Genomic DNA, 18,459 nt, shown 5'->3' with positions numbered 1-18,459 from the left:
ATGCAAAGACAACTAAGGGATGTCAGCATTAGATAAACCAGTTGACAAGAGTGGCGATTGGAGGATTGGAGGGGGCTTAGCAATCAATGTACTCGTACTCCGTACTGGTAAATTGCAAACCCCCCACACCCCAAAAACGGAAGTTCAGGCAGTTGAAGCAGCTCAGAGTAGGAAGTCACGGTTCAAAATGTGATAGGCAATCATGAATCTGGATTATTTGCATTCAGGTTGTGGAATATGTAGTAGAATAGCCCAAGTAGCGATTAGGTATCAGTTGCTCATGAGGCAGCAATTGCAAGCGAAATGAACCCTTGGAAGCAAGTGGCCATGCTGGAGGGCCTGGATCAAGCCGACTTTCGGGCGAGTAAACTAACTTGTGTTGGGTAAATCGCCGCTCCCTTCTTAACTGCCCCAATTAGCGCCGCCAATAAAGCATCAGCTTCATGCCGAGGTGGCAGAGACTCATGACCACTCTTATAAAAAGCATCTATACCCGCAACATGAGTCAAAACAAACGTTCTAGTCACTAGTGGAGCCATAGCCTGCGGCAATTGATCATTTCTAAACTTCAGCACTTCGAAACCGGCCTGATTCAAGCGGATAGGAAGATCCTCTACCCATCTACATAATGGGTTAGCAGATGTATCAAATCAATAAATGGTTACCTGTGTTCAAGACTTACGAGAAAGTAAAGTCCAAAGTGTCGTATCCAAGACTAGCAAAAGCATAAAAAGCCTCTGCTTCGGGCCCTTTGATACACAGCTTGTTGCGGGTAAGGTCAGCTTCCTCCCACTGTAGATACCCGCCGACTTCTATCGATTTAACAGCTTAGAAGTTATTATACTATATGAGGGTACTTAAATATGAGTCTCATAGTTTGGCAACTTACTCAACAATTGCATTGCGTGTTGAATTACTGGCTCCACATTGCCTCTTTTCACTATAGGTCCGAGATATCGAATATGAACGACGTCATATTTTTCGACAAGATCGCCTGGAACTTCAGATAAAGCGTCCATTATTCGAAAATTTACGTTATCGGGTATGTTCGACTTGTGCGGAAATTGCCCGTCCGAAATATCGAAGCCATCAAGCTGCACGGTTGGGGGAACCTGAGTAGCCACATCCAGAAGCCACACGCTATCGTCAAAATAAGCATAGGTATTTCCAACAGAGCTCAATTAAGAAGGTTTACCCTGTTCCTGTCCCGACATCTGCAATCTTTGTTCGAGGAGTAATTGGAATTTTGGGATTGATTGTGTAGCCATTGTGAATGTTCCATAAGAGGTGTTGAGTTTCCAGTCTGATGAAAGGTCAGCCATCTATTGATCAGTACTAGACTTAAAAGTTCAAAAGTTCTTGCATTTCTGCTCAAACCCAGGCGAAGATCATTTAACTCACCTCAATCCCTCTGCATAGTCTCTTGTAAACACGTAATCGTCGGTTGCAGCCATTTTATTCAAGCCAGTTTGCAATTATTAAGATGTTAGAAGCAATTAGCGAGATAAGTCTTTATCATTCACCCTTTGTTGGAATAGACAGCAGGAGCTCAATTTATAGACTTCATATCCAGTACGTAGGTAGCTTCATTCACAACCTCGGAAAGCTGACGGCTAGTCATACAAAGCCGCGTCATATCTATTTATTTCTGCGGCACAATCGTTCGATAGAAGAATTCTGGCAGTTGAAATGATAAAGGTCAAGAGAGTTGCGGGCGGATGCTGTCTAAAGCCAAAACTCTATAATACGCAGTAGGTGATACAGCACCATGTATAATTTTCCTCATGTAGGTATTTAGAGAAACCGGCTGTTAGACTACAATCAGAACCTTACTAAGTCAAAGTAAGACTGCTTAGTGCTGAACCTCGGTTTTTGGGAAGAGGGAAGAGTACTATACATTCGCGAGGCTGCGTATTTGCCCTGCATTTATTGTGGCCGTTTTTGTACCCATAGTATTTTACTACCACCTCGGTTGCGTAACGCATTTAAACACATGTAAGATTAAATTCCGGGTACAATTTTAGTTTATGGTTATTTTATGGAGGTTTTAGGAAAGGTTAAGGAAACAATTCGGCCGTTGCGGAAGAGCGCAGCGTATGTGATGTCTTACACGTAAGCAGCCGCTTATATCAACGATAAATTAAGCCTGTTCAAAGTCATTACTATGCTAAAATGAAGGGCTCGTATCCCAATATGAATGTCCGACTTTCATGTGGCATTATATTCTAGCTCAAAGGGGTGCTTCGACCTCGGGTGGCTGATCAATAGTTGCATTACTTTTGCCCATCAATATTATCTATGCAACTGTACTCTCGCACACCATGGCTTCGTTGATCGTAATCGGAGTAATGTGAGACCTCGGGAACAATGTTCGCGATGGTGGGAGAATGGATGTGGGTCATTTTGATGGTTATGGTAAGAGATATATATCCCACCTACGATGGGGTTTTTGTATATGGAAGGATTTATTTGTCTATCTACAATTCTTGACTAGTATGTAGTAAACAACAAATCTTTTTTTAACTTTTCTTGTGGAGACATCATAGAACAGAGCAGCTGATCAAGAAACATCCCAGCTAGACCCATCCCAATTTCCCCATTCTGCTCGTAGTTATTCCTTAGACGTAAGAGCAAGAGAGAGTGCTGCCAGAGACAGAGCACCTGGTCAAATCCTTGTTGTTGACAATGACCTCGCTGAGTTCAGCACCGCTGAGAGAGACCTTCTGTCCATTTCGTGTAGCTGAAGCAGAGGTGAACTGAATAGCAGGGCTGAAAGAGGCAAATGGAACCGGCTGGCAGTTGCTACCATTTGAGTTGCATTCCTCGAAGTCCTCAATGATGAACTCGGCACTGGTTTCGCAAAGAGAGCCTGCAGTGACGCGGCTGAAGGTTTGAGTCACCTTTTGACCCGTGGACAGGTTCTGAAGAGTGGCAGAGCCGCCGGTCAGGGATGTAGCCACAACGGACATGGCAATCTGGTCGCCCTCGCTGATATCAATGCCGGAGAAATCGGCTGTTGCAAGTTAAACCGCCATCCTTTTTGGAAGCCATGATAAGAGCACTTACCAGCAAACTCAGGGTACCACTCATACCAAGCGTCATATGTGCCGTCACCGTAGAAATCGAAACCAGTCTGCAAGATGGCGGTGTCACAGGTGGCACCGTCAATGCCGACCCAAGCAGAACCTGCGGCACTTGAACCACCGCCGCCTCTGGGCACAGTGACAGTTGCTGAAGCTGCGGTAAAGCCTGAGCCACCAAGAATGGCACCACCCCAGTTAGACTGGACAGTAGCATGGCTGGTGTTGTTCCTCATGGGAGCTGAACGGCGACCAGCACGGCGAGCAAGACGAGCAGCCAGGCCTCGGTTCTGAGCAACACCGGCCAGTGCGGCATCGGCGCAAAGAAGCGCCGAGAGGGCAATGCTAGCGATGAACATCATGTTGGGCGATGAAGATCAAGGAGTTTCTCGAAGAGAGTTGGCAGATCAAGTGTGCTGTGTGAAGACTCTGTGATGAGGTTGGAAGATATATCAACGAGGGAACAGTGCTGTATTTATATTTGCGTCGACCCAGGTAAATAAGAGATATCTCTTCCTAATCTCCAGGCCACTGCAAGGCCGGGAAGCTCCAATTCAAGATGCATTGGTATCGTGCAACAAATTGCGGTACACCTTCCCTCTTGAAAAACATCTCCGAGCTATCATTGGAAACGAGATTCCGTATTAAGACCAGTACGAGGCCCATACGCGATAATAACATTGCATTTACGCCACCATGAGGTTGAAGTGCCCAACGCGAAGCTTGCTGCTACATAAGTTCTTTACGCAGAAAACAATCCAAATGCAGTATACATGCTACCACACCCTACAGAGGAAATGGTGGTGGGGAGCGGCGCCGGGACAAGTGGAAGACCATGTAGACGTGCCGAGAAGCCGTACATCCTCGCTACGTATGTTCGCTTGGCTTGGCATTTGACGGCATAGTTTTTATGGGGAGACAATACAGAGAAAGATGAGGCTGTAAAGGAAAACGTTTCACAAGCTTTTTTGGTCTCTACTCGGAAGATATAACGCTCATCTTGAACATCACGATTATGGTTATTACGCGACTGGGGGAGATAACTCAATGTTTAAGCATTCTTTTATAAGATTGTGGCTTGGCGATCTTGCCCTATCGGAGTAGCTATCGGAGACTATTCACCTTCCTTATTTACGCGGGTTAGGTACCGATCCTGGCTAGTTTGCTCAGACAACCACCAAACTCGATGCCGATGTTCCGATTTCTCCATGTCCAAAACAGGAAAGCGGCTTGACAGCAGATGATTGGCTTCAATATCCTGTGTTCGTTTTACAGCTACCTACTTAAGTTGGTAGCTTCCGCGATGCCTTATCAACTTGGAGCAACAAGGGCTAGAGCATTTTTATTCTTGATTACTGGTTATCAGGCCCGTGGCTGAACATTGAGCATGGATTTGCTGGCATGACATCATCTAGTTTCACCTACCTCTTGTCGACTCATACGCGCTGGAGGACAAGTGCATCATTGGTTGATCTCAACACAGATAGTTTGTCTTTGCTGTGCTTATATTTCAAATCAAATTAGCCAGCTGCCCATCTACATCACCTCAAAAGGTATATGTACGCCTTCGTTGCCCACCTCTGTTGCGTCGTGATCAAAGGCCGCAGAACATCTGGTTGGATTTGGTACTTGCTTATTCACCAAGTTGTAAATGTATTGTCTTTCCGATTCAAAGGGTTTGTTATACATTGGAAACGGAGGCGTGTTAAAATTGTCATACTCGATCTTCTTTACCTCTTCATTGTCCATAGTAACTCTAACTACCGCTTTCCCTCATTGTGCTTCCCTTTTCCCTCTATTAGTCTCCAATCAACTCGGTGCATCATATGCGTGGGGTTAAATTGACTACACGGTACTACATGGTCGATATTTGGCAGAATGATCCGTACAGTGGTGCCTATTTGCCCAAGCGTCTCGAAGTATCTTTGTTGAACTTATAAATGTAAAGACTTATACAGCCAATAAGTAGATGAGTTGATGATACTAAATTACTACTTGTACAGTAGGTGAAAAATGGGGTTTCCTTTGCAGAGGGACATTTCTTCTTGGCAGAAAGTGAGACCTTTTCTACCAATGACCTATGACTCCCCCGAGTTCGACAAATGCGATTATTTCTTTAAATAGACGGATATATGCTAGCTGAGTAAGCTTAGATATAAAGATATATGTCATATTTACTGATAAACATACATTAAACGATGTAAGCATGTTCCTAATAATCCAGATATGAAGAAGGATACGCATAGTCTTCATACTGCCTTCAGCTACTATTTCATCCAGTCTACAGTATATCTGTACGGTACCGTATCTATACTGACACGACGTTTAAGATAATGATCATCATCTATAACGACATCGGCAGTGCTGGGGATAGCATCTAGAATCATCTTGTAGGGTATTGATATGCAAAATCTTGATTGCGCTTGAAAACCCACGTGAAACGTGTCTTATCAAACGTATTTGTCGAACAGATAGTTGCAGCATAGAGATAACGTTCATTTACAAAGGGAGTTTGAGGGCTTCTTTGTCATTTTACTTATTTTTGATGCTTTACTTGAATCCACTATCATGAACGAGCGTCAGAGCTACGTGAAAAACCTACCATTATGGTAGAAATAGTACCTCACAAAGTGCATGAAACTCAGCCATATGTACAAGTGCATTTTACATTTTACATGGAGCTCTAAGCTTTATGACACCACATATAACGGTATTTAAATTGCCATGGAGCACATGTAGGAATGTTTCCTATTGGTTTCCGATACTCCGGATTAGATATGCATCAACTCAATAGTACCGAATATGCACATATTTTGAAGCTGGTATAAGCAGAGTATGAGGTTGTACCACATTCTTTGACAATGGGAAGAAGTCTCCATGAAAGTATAAGATGGGAAAATACCAATACTATACGAGCAAAACAAATATTCTCTTACAATGATGTTTCGATGCATATTTTCACTTGAATACGTCACATATTCTTGTCAGTTCTCTTTGCCGATAATTTCAGCTCATAGTTCAACAATTTGGTATTTTTTCTCGGACTCATCTGTCAGTGTGTATCGATTGCCGAATGCCCAAGTGTACCTCATGAGATGTAAAGGATGCATCCGTAAAATCACCTCGTGGTGTCAGGAACGGCGGCTCAAAGGAAGAGTGAGAGAGTCAGGGTTGAAGGCAGCACCGTCATTCTCACGGACCACGCAGCTAGGGTTACACAAAGGACTGTATTTATCTCTGACCTCCCTGGAAATAAAGGGCCGGCGGCTCCTTCTTATATCCTTTATTCAATCTCTTCAGCCACCTAGCTTGCTAGTTGATAACTCAGATGCCCCTATCCGGGTTCAAAGAAGAAGGAGGCATATCCTGTGTGACTGGACTCTGACACGTGGTCAATGATGTGCAGTCGCTTATACCGATAAGCAATATGATAAAGGTCAGCATGAGAAATAAAGAACATGTCGAGTTAGTAGACGGCCCATCTTTGCTTTAATATATATATGACTATAGGTAACGGCTCAGCCGCTTGTCGGTGATCAGAAATGACGAAGCTAGAACCGACCCAAAAACATGCGTATCTTGATACAAATATAACGCCCCAAGTGGATATGAGGTAGATCGGTTTATCCGTTCATGAAATGTGACTTTACAATACCCCGAAACTTTCGGCCAATCCGCATAATGGAGACGCCTGAAGAGCTTTTATAAAACGGCTATAATAAACACCAAACCGTAACAGATCAGGCTAACCAGCCTCAATAGAGGCAGAAACTATAAGTGGCGAGCCTCATCTTATCCAGGAGCAGGAGTCCTCCTATTGGCGGACGACAGCCATGCAAGGTCACTGTGCTCGGATATTCCTGTGAGGAACGAAACGGAATAATTAAATAGGCAATAAGGGCCCTTGGAGTTTACGAGGCCGGGATGCTCAGCCTGGAGATTGCTGTACCCCGCCTTACAGCCAATAGCCACGGTCTCTTACTGGGTAATTATGCTTTCTCCATTTTCGCTACCACTTACTTTGGGTTGCGACAATCCGTCCTGCATTAGATATATGCTCCCCAGCCTACCTAGGTAGTCAGAGCATAGAGCTTCAAGGTAAAACTTTCACGAGATTCACTGATACGAACATGATGGATAACGTATTCCGTATATCCACTTATAACAAGTGTTCAATCAAGGAAATGCTTTGGGCCCTTGCCTTCAATTGGGTCTCATCGTGTGTTTTAGTCACTCAATGCAACGCTATGGAAGACTACAAACCGGTGGCTAAAAGTAGATGGGCTATTGGCTAAAGATATTATAAACTAGCGGCTAAAAATTCACCAATTAAGTGGCTAAACATTTAGCAACTACTAAGAAGGTTACAGAAGAAAGGATAGGCCCCACTTCCCCACGTTGTTCTCTTCCGCTCATCTCTAATCTCACTTTGTCCGAGAGCCGTTGGTTGCTTTTGCAGCAATAGTGTATGAAGAGGTTCCAATAACAGGACCAACAATAAGACAGATGATGCTAAGTAAAACATAAAGCATCGAGTGAATTCTGTGTCATCATATCCGGTTAGCTACTTGATTGGCTGAGAAGTTTGGTAGCCAAAAAGCAATGAAGTAGATAATAATTTATGAGGTTTCGTATCGAGACCTGTGAATCATTGCCGGGCCGTGATCACTGGAGTATGTACTCGAAATATACCGGGGTTTCTCTGTACAGGCAATTGAACCAACTTAATCTGCCTAAGGAAATCGGGCCTTCAAACTAGTTAGTGATCGGAAGGTATTCGGTGTGGTAGGAGTGCATTGTTGCTTTTGCCGTGCAGCAAAATGGATATTGCAGGTAAATGACCAGGTTGTAGTGCCGATTGACCATGTGAATTAGAAGCTTAGGCAGGAATAATAGCCGGCGAAGATAGCCTCATTATTCTCATGTGTGTGGCAAGAAAATTATATATAGTCCAAGATCTTTCCGCCGTATCTCCATCTCTCTCTCCATCTCTCTATCAGCTCGGATACTCCAAGAGTCTTACACATCATCTTTGTGTACATCATCTCAAGTAACGAAAGGCTGAACATCATGTATCAGAAATTGGCCGCCATCTCGGCCTTCCTGGCTGCTGCTCGTGCTCAGCAGGTCTGCACCCAACAAGCGGAGACTCACCCACCTCTGACATGGCAGAAATGCACAGCTTCCGGTTGCACAGCTCAATCAGGTTCCGTGGTTCTTGATGCCAACTGGCGTTGGACTCACGATACCAAGAGCACCACCAACTGCTACGATGGCAACACCTGGAGCTCAACCTTGTGCCCCGACGATGCGACTTGTGCTAAGAACTGTTGTTTGGATGGAGCCAACTACTCGGGCACTTACGGAGTCACCACCAGCGGCGACGCTCTCACCATTCAATTTGTTACTCAGTCGAATGTCGGCGCCCGTCTTTACTTGATGGCAACTGATACCACTTACCAGGAGTTCACACTCTCTGGCAACGAGTTCTCTTTTGACGTTGATGTTTCCCAACTGCCGTAAGTAATCACCATCTAACATCACAGTTGGTTTCACAGTTCGCAGACTAATTCATTGCTAGTTGTGGCTTGAACGGAGCGCTGTACTTCGTCTCCATGGATGCCGATGGTGGCCAGAGCAAGTACCCAGGCAATGCTGCCGGTGCCAAATACGGCACAGGTTACTGTGACAGCCAGTGCCCTCGTGACCTGAAGTTCATCAACGGTCAGGCCAACGTTGAGGGTTGGGAGCCTTCTTCCAACAACGCCAACACTGGTGTTGGTGGTCACGGAAGCTGCTGCTCCGAGATGGATATCTGGGAGGCAAACTCCATTTCTGAGGCTCTTACTCCTCACCCTTGCGAGACTGTCGGCCAGACAATGTGCAGCGGCGATTCTTGCGGTGGAACCTACTCCAATGACCGATATGGCGGAACCTGCGACCCTGATGGCTGCGACTGGAACCCATACCGCCTGGGCAACACCTCCTTCTACGGACCCGGTTCATCATTCACTCTTGACACCACCAAGAAGTTGACCGTCGTGACCCAGTTCGCCACCGACGGTTCAATTAGCCGATACTATGTCCAGAATGGAGTCAAGTTCCAGCAGCCCAGCGCTTCAGTCGGCAGCTACTCTGGCAACACGATCAACACCGCCTACTGTGCAGCTGAGCAGACAGCTTTTGGCGGCACCTCATTCACAGACAAGGGCGGCCTTGCTCAGATCAACAAGGCATTCCAGGGCGGAATGGTCTTGGTCATGAGCTTGTGGGATGATGTGAGTTTATAACATAATAGTTGATATGATTTCTGTTACATTACTGACTGGTTCACGCAGTACGCGGTCAACATGCTTTGGTTGGATTCCACCTACCCAACAAACGCCACTGCTTCCACCCCCGGCGCCAAGCGAGGAAGCTGCTCTACCAGCTCTGGTGTTCCCGCCCAAGTCGAAGCTCAGTCTCCCAACTCCAAGGTTATCTACTCCAACATCCGCTTCGGACCCATTGGCAGCACTGGCGGCAACACTGGCAGCAACCCTCCCGGCACTTCGACCACTCGGGCACCCCCGTCCAGCACTGGAAGCTCCCCCACCGCCACCCAGACTCACTACGGCCAGTGTGGTGGAACTGGCTGGACCGGACCTACCAGATGCGCTAGCGGCTACACTTGCCAGGTTCTGAACCCATTCTACTCTCAGTGCCTGTAAGGTGCTTTGGTGGCGGCTTGAGATGTTAGGCTGTAGATGAATTGTCTCATCTTCAACTAGATGTAGGATTTATTTTTATTGTATCTACTTCTGATGCTAGCAAAGACGGTCATTTGATTGGAACTATGGCTGTTTGGTGTTGCGATGAATGCTTAGCTGCTGGGCAAAACTGGCTTTCGCAAAGAATATTGACCCCTTGCTATAAAAGCATTATATAGAAAGAACATGGAACTCTTTACAAAAGTATATTTGCTGAGCTACTGATTCTCTTTTTTGGGCTACATGACAACTTTTCGATCATTAGTACTTATCCCGCCAAAACGGCTCTACTCCCATTTCCACGAATCTCCGTTTCTCAAAGTTCTTCGTAGCGCGCCAATTGCTAATTACCCAAATGGAAACAAAAAATAAAATAGCGACAGCAGAAATTAGTGGCGCAATGATGGAGAATATGGTAAGACCGTAACTAGCGGCTTGGAAGGCACTGTTGGAAACCAATTTGTCCGTGGCCAGGCCGACTTGCATTGCTGTTAAGACGATAACCACATAACCAAGCACGGTAATTAGTGACGCAAAGTTGTCGCGAATCAAGTCTCCGTAAATGGCGTAACCAGATATCCTGGAATATCCTCTCAATAAATGACCTTTTCGAAACCGGTATACCTTGTTCAAGCGCCCTAACCGGAGTTCGCCGTACCAGTACCTGGGGTTGACTGTCGAATAGCAATGTTGCTGCAAGATTTGATTCGAAAGGATCTTCCAGTACTCCCAAGTCACGGCATCTGGTAATAGTCCTTTTTCGCGTGCGATGCGGAAATCGCTATAGTGTCCGATGAGAGCACAGTACGAGAATAAAAATCCCCGAGCACATTGCTCCAGCTCAGTGTGTTCTTGGTTCGCATTTGACAGAATGTGTTGTTTCCAAAAATAGGAGTCTAGTAGATATTCCGGCAGTGGCTTCAAGTGAATTCCTTGAGGACCCCATATGAGATGCAGTTCCGGGTTCTCTGTAACAATAATGTCTCGGGAGAGCACTCGTTGGTGATGCAGGGGCCGAGGAGGCATAGGTCGGCCGCAGGCCCACAACCAATCTTGAACAGCATTAATCTTTCTCACAAAAAGCTCTTGCTGCAAGAATTCTTGTAAGTCGCTGGTAGGGCCAAAGATCTCGTCTCTCCCAGAGCGAGCGGTTGCTGGCAAGATTCTCGCCAGTTGTGCTGCGTCTTGCGTATCCCTGTTAAACTCTTCGACGGTCGGGCCAACCAATTGAATCGTAAAAGGCGGAGCTTTCTCTATGGTTGAAGCCATGGCGGAATGTCATCACCCGTACAGAGCTACCACGGGGATCTGGCTGATTTTGAAGCCCCCCAAGTAGGGCTGGCCTCATGGAATCCCTGAGCGAACTAAAAGTTTACGATTGCTACTGCTCAAAGGAGAACAGTTAATTATAAATTCACGCTTTAAGGAACTGCTCTTTTCGTAATTTCCGCCAGCTGCCTAGAAAGCAGGAGCCTGACTCTGATCCTAGCACTCTCAAGGCTGAGTTTATAATATATTGTCCTCCTATTGGCTGTTGACGAAACTCGAACGGAGACAGAGGAGCGCGATGGATTTGCCCGCATGGTTCCAGGCCAGGCCAGGATACATGTACTAGCCACAATGGCTGCTTGTAGGGGCGTCAGCTGGGATATTAAGAGGCTACTCAGTGGGTTGCACTCCGCATTTGTCGCGGAAATTAATAAACAAGCCGCAATGAATGGAGGTGTGATGGTTTGAGAATGGATTCCAACATACCTAGTCAACGGCCGTTATAGAAATGCTGTCAAGAAGACATCTAATGATGATCATAGTTCCCATCGGTAAAAAAAGACTATGCGCTAGAAACAGTTTACAACTCAGTCGATTCTGCGGATTGTATTGACTGACGAGGTGAAGTACTGGACCCATATTTCATCAAGATTTCAACTCAGCCGCACGGGAAATTTGGGGGCCATGCAAAGAGAGCCGCTAGACACCCTGTTTATAGTATCTGACAATGAACAGCAGGTTAGGAAATTTGACACATCAAGTTTCTGCCTAAGGAACGACGGACCCCTGGAGCTCTCTGAGGCAGCTCCTCATTTGAGCCTCAATTGAATCATAAACCAACGCTTGCCAGAACAATTCTAAATAACTGGCTTTGGATCAAATGCGATAAAAAGAGAAAAGGAAAAAAAAAAAACCTCCAAGTTCTCAAGATGTCTCTTGAAGTACAGCGATCGACAACCGTGCGGCGGTCGGCAAATGTCCAGCGATCAGGAACACGAAAAGGACCCAATCCCAACCTAAACCCAGCCGCGCCGAAGAAGCAAAAGGGCTACGAAATTGTGCAGCAAGGCATCAAAGAGCTGTATCCACTTGATAAAGGGAACATTGTTCCCGATCTCGAGTACGTCCAATCTATTGGTAAACGCTTTTTTTTATTATTCTAACAGCTGTCATAGCATTGTGTTTGTCCCAGGATTAGGAGCCAATCCAGAAGATAGCTGGAAGTCTAGTAAGACTGATTTCAACTGGACCACACACGCAGATGGCTTGCAAAGAGATTTCCCACGGGCTCGATTGCTGCTCTATATGTACGATTCAGCATGGACGGGCCAACTAAAGGTGAAGCAATTCATGGGCAATATTGCCATGGGCCTATTAGTTGGACTGAGGAGTAAGAGAGAAGTAAGCCATCGAACCCTCGATTGCGAGTCTAGCTGACGGAGAGCAATTAGAAATGCCAACGGAGACCGATCGTGTTCATTGGACATAGCATGGGTGGTCTAGTAGTCGCAAAAGCGATCACGATTGCAGATTCTCGTCGCGATCTATTTCCCATCATGTTTGAGGCAATCACCGCGTGCATTTTCTTTGGCACTCCATTCAGCGGTGCTCCTGTTGCGGCTGTGGCAGCAATGTACGCCCATTTTGCAGAAAAGGTGGACGTAGCATTTTCATCAAAATTATTAGAGCTCATGAAGCCAGGCGATGAGGAACTGCGACAACTCAAGCATGACTTTATGCGTCTAGTGGGGAAAATCAATCCGAAAATCGACTTGTTCTGTTTCTGGGAAGAGCATCCAACTGACTTTTCTCAAATGGCTGGCCTTCCAAGCCTCTTTGGGCTTACCAAGAATCTTATACCAAAGCAATATGCCGAATTCGTCAACCGGGACTCTGCAACACTCCCTGGGGTTGAAGAGCTTGGTTTGGCCTGCAATCACCGCGATTTGGTAAAGTTTGATGGCCCAAAAGACGATCGATGGACACAAATGGTGCGGGATCCAGTGAAAAAGATCATCCATGGAGCTCAGCTATCCGTTAGGAATCGCTTAAACTCGGTGAGAGACATTGACCGCGCCATGATTAGCGGTATAATGGAAGCACTAGACGGCGCCCAAGTTCAAAAGAAGAGAAAAACATTGTCACAATCCTTCACACCTTCGTCATGGATACCTCAAGAAGCTGAATACTTGGAGTGGCTGCGATACACAGGAGATGGTGACAAAGAGAAGCCTCCTCAGACGGTGGACTTTTTATATGTCCGTGGTCGCGAAGGCCGAGGCAAAACGAACGCCGCTATGGCTGCCTTGCAGGGCATTGAGAAGCTAATACGCGAGAATGAAGAGAACGATACCGGACAGGGCCCAATTCTCCTTGTGTATTTCTTCTGTGATACGACAACAGACTATTCTACCGCCGAGGATGTCTTGAAGTCCGTGATAAGGCAACTCATCAACCAACAAGAGACGCTCGCACCATACGCGAAGATATTCACTAAGAAAAAGGGAAAAGATGATGCGAGTCGGTCACAGCAAGCGCAAATAACTGTTGAAAACATGTGGCAGTCAATTCAAGATATGCTCGCTGATGAATTCATTGGCAGCAGGGTCTATTTCGTGCTCAACAACCTTCATGCTCTGCCCGCCGAATCGGACTCGACCATCAAACTGATGAAGTTTATCGCAGGTGAATTGGAAGCTCTGGGTTCCGTGGGCTCTAGACGTGTCCCGACTCGATGGTTTATTACCAGTAGAGAGTCCCACAATGTTGACGCAGCCCTCAAGGTCGACGGCGTCCGCGTGATTGACTTGGAAGACAGCAGATATGAGAATCAAGTTCAATTGGAGCTGCGTAAACATGCCAAGAAGATGATTACGGCAATTGGAGAGCAAAAACAATACAACAAAGCCCTCGCATACTTCGCCAGCAGTCTGGTAGGCAAGCGCGCCCAAAATACCCAGTGGATCGACATCACATGTATCCAACTAGGGGAGCTTTCCAACACTGAAAGCGACCTCAGAGTTCGAAAGATTCTCGAAAACATGCCTCAAGATTTGAAGACACTACTGGACCACTCCTGGCGCCAAATATTTGAGCTGAATGAGACTCACGTCGAGAAAATCAAGGAAATTTTGCGTGCCTTGGTGTTGACCTATGAAGATCCTACCGAATCAGAGCTTAGTCTGCTCGCAGGGCTGTCATCTACGGATCAGGAAAAGGGCGAGCTGCGCAAGTTGATTGAGCAATGCAAACCGCTTCTATATCTAAAGCGAACGAGTAAAGCTGACTCTGTTGTTTGTTTTGTTAACATAATTGTAAAGACGCACTTGTCAGAGAATGCCAAGGAACTACTCGGATTGTCCAAGGAGGAAATCAAGTGGCAACATGGTGTGATAGCTCTACGATGCTTCACTCATATCAAGGACACTCTGGATTTCCCCATGCCGGATCCGGTCCCTAAGGAATCAGCGGCCGAAATCTCTGACAAAGATGAACAGCACAATCCTGATCAAGAAGATGCTCAATCTGAAAATGCCAGTGCCGCCGAGCAAGTGGATGATGAGGAAGACGAGGAGGAGGAGGACGGTGACGACGATGACGACGACGACGAATACTCGGACAGCGAAGAAATGTATGAAGAGGAGGACGAAGAAGACGAAGAGGAGGACGATCCTGAAGCTGAAATGGCCAAAGACAAAGCCTTGGCTTATACTGTTAAGCATTGGCTACACCATGCTAGCAACGCGACTCTGGAGATTGCCGAAGATTTAAGTTTCGAAGATGACTTTTGGAAACCAGATTCTACGATTCGGCGTCGTTGGATGATCGAGTACGCGCGCATGACGACCACATTTGATAACTTCGACTATAAGACGCTAAATGGATTACATGTTGCGGCGGCAATTGGCTTCCGACAACTAGTTGCAGCTCTTATACGCAATGGCCATGAAGCCGAGATCAAAGAGCGAGACTCATTGGTCAATACTCCGGTAAGCTCCTTGAGGCTGCTTTATTACATGATATCTTTAAGACTAACCCATCGCAAGCTGCATTTCGCTGCTTATCTAGGCCGGCCCAATATTGTAGAGGAACTGCTTAACCGCGGTGCAGTAATCGACGATGCTGCAGAGATTCACGAACAAACCCCACTGCATATGGCTTCATTCGGCGGACACATCCAAGTCATGAAGAAGTTGCTCTTAAGAGGCGCCGATCCGAACGCTGTTGCAAATGATATTGGGCCAGTTGTCAACGCAGCCATTTCTTCTGGGAGCCGTGAAGCTGTTGAGCTGCTCGTGGAGCACAATGTGTCACTAACTTTCAAGTCGGATGATGAAGACGTCCCATGCCCTCTTGCCTTGGCAGCATTGTTGGCCGACTATTCGATGTTTGAGTACTTGATTGAGAGCTATGCAGACAAATTACCTCCTCAAGACTATAGCGCAGCACTTATCGCTGCTGCCGCTGCCGGAAGAATTGAAGTATTCAACAAATTACTCAATTTTGGTCATGAGACAGATGTATTTCAATCCGCTCTAGATTCTGCAGTTGAAGAGTGGAATTGGGACATTGTGAAGTCTCTCTTAGACCACCGCCAAGGCTTAGATGTCAATGGCCTTTTTACCGAGGCTGCAACGTGCAGCGAACCACAGGACAAAATGCTACAGTTGGCTTGGGAATATGCAAACGGTTCCATAACACAGGAAACATTGAGCGACGCCCTCTATAATGCGACCGACAGAGAGAAGGTAACGACTGTGAGGCTGTTGTTGCAGAGCTTTGGCGCAAATCCGAACGCCACAGGGGAAGAGTACGGAACAGCTTTAACGGCGGCTGCGTTTGATGGCATTATGGAAATGGTGCAGTTGCTACTGGATGCCGGTGCGGATATCAACGACGAAAATGGCTGGGCATTGCAAACTGCCGCTGCTGAAGGACACTATGAAATTGTCCAAGAGCTCATTAATCGGGGAGCTGAGGTGAACGCATGCACCGAAAATGCCAACTTCGCAGCAGGTACCGCGCTTCAGGGGGCCTGCGAATCGAGTAGATCCGATATTGTATCCTTACTGTTGGAGAAGGGTGCAAATCCAAATCTCGGACTCGGGACAGACTCGCCCCCCATTGTCGCGGCGTGCCAGCGTGGTGAGGCTCACATCTTGGAGATGCTGGTCAATGCCAAAGCAGACCTGGATGTGTTTGGAGGATACGACTCCTCAACACCACTCATAAATGCTGCCGCATATCTGCCAAAGGAATCCTTACAGGTGCTGCTCAATGCAGGGGCGGATATCAACTTGCCAGATAATGACGGCGACACTGCTTTGATTGTAGCTGCTGGACGTGGTGATGTGGAGGCTGTGACCTTTCTGCTGGATAACGGGGCTGATATTATGCATTCCAGCAAGAGAAACAAGAATGCACTTCAGACAGCCTTTGAAGCCACCCAACAATCTGAAGATGAGGATCAAGATGAGTTTGTTGGCTCTTCAAGCGAACAGTGGCAATGTTTGGGGGTGCTTGTTAACCGCGTTACCGTGCTTCTTGACGCTCTTAAGACGGCTGCAGATTCAGGCAATGTCACCTTGGAGAGCATCATTCGGTCGGCCAACGTGAGCAAACAAGGATTACCTTACGAGGATGAGCATCCAAAGATCTCGGAATTAAATGCTATGCCGGACTCCGCTGTTCAGTTAAATGACGGGGATGATGCTGCAAGCGATCCCCAGCCGAATGAGAACACGAATTCCGAGCCAGCTATAGCCATCGATTCTCAAACGGTTGTAGAGGCAACCGTAGAGACAACCGTGGAGGCGGCCCCAGAGACGGCCTCTCCGGATATTGAACCTTCGACATATCCCGAAGTTTTCAGTGTTTCAGCAGTCGCTGAGGCTACACACGCCCTATTTACGTCTCAAACTCCGGTCCCTATGTCGCCTCCTCAAGCTAACTATGACGCCGCTTCTATTCAGCCAACGAATAGCTGGTCGCCTCATGAACCCTCAGCATTCATCCCAAAGAGGGAATCCATTGCCAGTATTCGTGATGTGTCTGCGCAAATGGCAGTCCCAGCGCCTTTGGAAGTCATTAGAAGAAAACCTGCACCGCAACATGTTCAGAGGGCGGATCCCGGTGCCCATTTCCAAGCCCCAATGCCGCAAGCCGGCATTCCTTACAGCAGCCCATCGCAACAGTCGCCCCCTCCAATGAATAATCCGACAGAGCAATTCACAGCATACCCAGGACAAACAGGCGCTCACCCATACGGACAGTATCACAATATGGAAGTGTACAATAATTCCAACACCAGTGACGCTCAGAACCAGGACACGAAGCGGTATTCCGCATATGATGGTAGCATCCCAGCGCGGTATGGCGGGTACAGTTCTCAGACGGCGCAGCCACCACCAGACAGAGCGCGACAATCGTATCAGGGCCAGGGATACCCGAATTATTACAACCAGCAGCAACGTTATTACGGAAGCAACAGCGATATATCATTTCACAATGAGGGAAGTGGGCAAGAAAAGCCACCCACTACAGAAGAGAGTCGATTTTATTAAAGCAACATGTGAGAAGAATGAGTGAGCGCAACATAGACTGTTATACCTTGTGGCTCTATACCATAAAATAAAAGCGGTTGTAGACTGACTTCAATGTAAACGATAGAACTTCATAGCATTCAGGTTTGAGAGAAAAGAAGGCAAGAAAGATTGTACTCTTATTAAGTGCGAGGTAATATTCTCAGATTAATTGGGTGAATCCAATGTATGTTTTGGTGGGTGAGTGTGGCGGGGCTGCTGGATTCCACGCTGCTAGGACGCGGTAATACCGCACAGTCCTACATTCCCGGCTGTAGCTAGGTGGTCATTCAATCTCACGATCCCAGATCACTGAAGCAATGACTTGCATGTGCGGTCTAACTGCTACAGGAATCACAATTGACCCTAAAGCATATAAGAGCGTGAGGTTGAATATTCGGCAAAATAACCTAGTGGAATATTTCACCTCGCCGTTGGCCAGTTTGCAGTTTTCCCGTTACACAACGGAGCACATACAAAGAGGAGAGCAGCATGGCAAAAGGTGGCTCGAGAGAATGTCACTATTGGCCCTACAATATATGATAGCCGGCGTGTCGAAGAGGGAAGGAGGGTTTGAACGGAAATAGCCATTCCAAAATATCGAGTTTCCTCTCTAATGCTATAAGAGGTAATTTAGACCATGGGCTCACTGTGGCATTGAACAAAAAGCGGGATATTATTTCTACATAAAAGGTAATAATAATAACAAAAATTGATGACCTAGGTTTCTGGGAAATATAGAAATAAGCCTATTCTAATAGAATGCCCTTGAATGTGTCT

At 46.6% G+C, this 18,459-nt stretch overlaps 5 protein-coding genes across 5 annotated transcripts; 2 read left to right on the top strand and 3 right to left on the bottom strand.

Annotated features, from left to right (window-relative positions):
• Positions 1 to 344: 344 nt before the first annotated feature.
• On the bottom strand, positions 345 to 1,454 carry T069G_07741 (methyltransferase domain-containing protein; the record flags this gene model as incomplete). Its single annotated transcript, XM_056174951.1, has 5 exons — positions 345 to 621; positions 683 to 812; positions 890 to 1,140; positions 1,196 to 1,303; positions 1,402 to 1,454. The coding sequence occupies 5 exons, from the start codon at positions 1,452 to 1,454 to the stop codon at positions 345 to 347; spliced, it is 819 nt and encodes a 272-aa protein (XP_056025900.1).
• A 1,164-nt stretch (positions 1,455 to 2,618) lies between these two features.
• T069G_07740 (peptidase a4 family domain-containing protein) lies at positions 2,619 to 3,442 on the bottom strand (the record flags this gene model as incomplete). The annotated part of the gene is made up of 2 exons (XM_056174950.1): positions 2,619 to 3,013; positions 3,067 to 3,442. 2 exons carry the CDS (start codon positions 3,440 to 3,442, stop codon positions 2,619 to 2,621), a joined length of 771 nt encoding a protein of 256 aa, XP_056025899.1.
• Positions 3,443 to 8,150: 4,708 nt separating this feature from the next.
• T069G_07739 (glycosyl hydrolase family 7 domain-containing protein) lies at positions 8,151 to 9,790 on the top strand (the record flags this gene model as incomplete). Its single annotated transcript, XM_056174949.1, has 3 exons — positions 8,151 to 8,599; positions 8,662 to 9,358; positions 9,419 to 9,790. The coding sequence occupies 3 exons, from the start codon at positions 8,151 to 8,153 to the stop codon at positions 9,788 to 9,790; spliced, it is 1,518 nt and encodes a 505-aa protein (XP_056025898.1).
• A 300-nt stretch (positions 9,791 to 10,090) lies between these two features.
• Positions 10,091 to 11,098, bottom strand: T069G_07738 (uncharacterized protein; the record flags this gene model as incomplete). Its single annotated transcript, XM_056174948.1, has 1 exon — positions 10,091 to 11,098. One exon carries the CDS (start codon positions 11,096 to 11,098, stop codon positions 10,091 to 10,093), a length of 1,008 nt encoding a protein of 335 aa, XP_056025897.1.
• Positions 11,099 to 12,027: 929 nt separating this feature from the next.
• On the top strand, positions 12,028 to 17,661 carry T069G_07737 (ankyrin repeats (3 copies) domain-containing protein; the record flags this gene model as incomplete). The annotated part of the gene is made up of 5 exons (XM_056174947.1): positions 12,028 to 12,218; positions 12,265 to 12,499; positions 12,550 to 12,703; positions 12,749 to 15,087; positions 15,145 to 17,661. The coding sequence occupies 5 exons, from the start codon at positions 12,028 to 12,030 to the stop codon at positions 17,659 to 17,661; spliced, it is 5,436 nt and encodes a 1,811-aa protein (XP_056025896.1).
• Between the last annotated feature and the right edge of the window lie 798 nt (positions 17,662 to 18,459).

This window comes from Trichoderma breve, chromosome 5 (assembly GCF_028502605.1).
Source record: "Trichoderma breve strain T069 chromosome 5, whole genome shotgun sequence".
Taxonomy (NCBI): domain Eukaryota; kingdom Fungi; phylum Ascomycota; class Sordariomycetes; order Hypocreales; family Hypocreaceae; genus Trichoderma; species Trichoderma breve.
The sequence above is the reverse complement of the archived record's forward strand: the minus strand, read 5'-3'. Positions and strand labels throughout refer to the sequence as shown.